Genomic DNA, 2,394 nt, shown 5'->3' on the forward strand with positions numbered 1-2,394 from the left:
TAACCGGTATCCACGTTAATTTTTCCTACTGGTACCTATGCCTATTTCCCACACTAAGAAATACAGGAGTTCTTTGCTGATGGAGCACTATCAAATATGATATTAGTAGGCTCCATTTTTTCATGATTCATTTTTTGTGAATAGTGAAAATTTCAGTTTTAAGGGTGTGAGGCGTAATCAATCTGCTTCACCAATGAGAACAGCATGTAGTGTCTGCTATTAACATTGTCTTTCCATGCAGGCATATTCTACTGGGACCATCAGCCAAGACACTAGTCAAATACAGGAAGATACAGGCGCATACTGTACATGCAAGAGACATCACTCTGCTTCAGGGTTAGATCCAATCTCACCTCTATGTCAGAATCCAACACAACCATCTTCACCAACCCCTCCACCTTCATCCTGCAGGGCATTCCTGGACTGGAGGCGGCCCATATATGGATCTCCATCCCCTTCTCTGCCATCTACGCCATAGCCCTCTTGGGAAACTTCGCCATCCTCTTCATCGTGAAGACGGAGCCGAGCCTCCATGAGCCCATGTACTATTTCCTCTGCATGCTGGCGGTCACTGACCTGGTCCTGTCCACCTCCACCCTGCCCAAAATGTTGAGCATCTTCTGGTTCAATTCCAGGCAGATCAATTTCAGAGCCTGCCTCACCCAGATGTACTTCATTGACTCCTTCAAAGTCATGGAGTCTGGGATCTTCGTGGCCATGGCTTATGATCGCTACGTGGCCATCTGCGATCCCCTGAGACATTCCACCATCCTGACAAACTCCTTTGTGGTCAAGACTGGCCTGGCCATGATGCTTCGTGGAAGCGTGCTCGTAATGCCCTATCCCATCCTCGCAAGTCTGCGGCCTTATTGCAGAACCAACATCATCTCCCATGTATACTGCGAGCACATGGCCGTGGTGAAGTTGGCCTGCGCTGACATCACTATCAGTAATTACTACGGCCTCTCTGTGTTATTCAGTGTCCATGGTCTGGATGTGATTTTGATCGCCATGTCCTATACCCAGATCCTCAAAGCCATCTTCAGACTCCCCACAAAGGACGCCCGACTCAAGACTTTTGGGACCTGCAGCTCCCATCTCTGCGCCATCCTAACATTTTACATCCCAATGATTTTCACCTCCCTCATGCATCGGTTTGGCCACAATGTGGCTTTGTCTTTCCACATTCTCTTTGCCAACATGTATCTCCTAGTGCCCCACATGCTAAACCCCATCATCTATGGGGTGAGGAGCAAGCAAATCCAGGGCAGGCTGTTCCGACTCCTTATTCCTAAAAGAACCTAAGGTTTTCTTCCAGTGATGGCTGGGGATAAGGAGCTTGAGTCATTTACTGGACAGTAAAAGTATGTCTACACTACAAAGTTAATTCGAAATAACAGCATTTATTCTGAATTAACTTTAATAGCGTCTACACAGCCAAACCGCTATTTCGAAATAAATTTGAAATAGTGGAGCCCTTATTTTGAATTGGTAAACCTCATTCTATGAGGAGTAATGCCAAATTGGAAATAGTTATTTCGAATTAAGTGTTGTGTAGACACTTAAGTCAAAATAGGAGGCTGACAGCCCTTCCCAGGGAGCCCTGGTGGCCACTCTGGGCACAACCAGAAAAACTTACTCTCCTCTCCCCTAGCCCCAGAGCCATTAAAGGGGTAGACCCTGGCCACAGTGCGTGTGCCAGCTCCAAGCCTGCCAGCCCAGAGCCAGCAGTGGCCACTGAGGCCCCTGACCCAGTGGCCCCAAAACGTGAGCCAGCAAGCCACTGGCAGCCAGCCCTCCACCGCTCCCCCGGAGCAGTCTGCCAGCTCCCAGGAGCATGACAGGGGCTGGAGAAGGTGGACGCCTTCCTGGTCCCGGTTGGAGATCATGGACCTTATTCAGGTTTGGGGGGGATGCCCCCAACTTCCATGATCTGAGCCCTAGACGGAGGAACACGGCCGTCTATGGTAGGATAGCTGCCAGCCTGGCCACCAAAGGCCACATGAGAACCCAGGAGTGGGTTTGCATGAAAGTCAGGTTGGTCCAGCGAGACCCCCAACCCTGAGCCCTGAGCTTCCCCTCCCCCTTCTTCCACTTGCTTCCCCCTTCCAGTTCCCTCCTCCCAGGTTTCCCCCTCCCCTCTCTTCCCCTCTCCCACCTCCTATTCCCAGTCTCTCCAGAGGTCCATTCCCCCCAGTTTTGTTCAATCAACCCAGTTTCTATTTTTGAACATACGTGTCCTTTATTTGACATCAAGAAGGGGGGCTAGGGAGGGGTAAGTGGAAGGACGTGAGGGAGGAATGGGGTATGAGCCCCCAGTGGGGAGGACCGGGGAGACTTTGAGGGCTCCTCGTGGTGGACGCTCTCCCTCAGGGCCTCCTGGATCCTGACAGC

At 50.9% G+C, this 2,394-nt stretch overlaps 1 protein-coding gene across 1 annotated transcript; it reads left to right on the forward strand.

Annotated features, from left to right (window-relative positions):
* The first annotated feature begins 357 nt into the window (after nucleotides 1–357).
* On the forward strand, nucleotides 358–1,305 carry LOC102456696 (olfactory receptor 52R1-like). The gene has a single exon (XM_025181699.3). It carries the CDS (start codon nucleotides 358–360, stop codon nucleotides 1,303–1,305), a length of 948 nt encoding a protein of 315 aa, XP_025037484.3.
* Nucleotides 1,306–2,394: the final 1,089 nt, after the last annotated feature.

This window comes from Pelodiscus sinensis, chromosome 1 (genome assembly GCF_052426305.1).
Source record: "Pelodiscus sinensis isolate ZL-2025 chromosome 1, ASM5242630v1, whole genome shotgun sequence".
Taxonomy (NCBI): domain Eukaryota; kingdom Metazoa; phylum Chordata; order Testudines; family Trionychidae; genus Pelodiscus; species Pelodiscus sinensis.

Excerpts from the sequence above, each read along its gene's own strand:
- LOC102456696 (XM_025181699.3), top strand. The coding sequence starts at position 358 with ATGTCAGAATCCAACACAACCATCTTCACCAACCCCTCCACCTTCATC.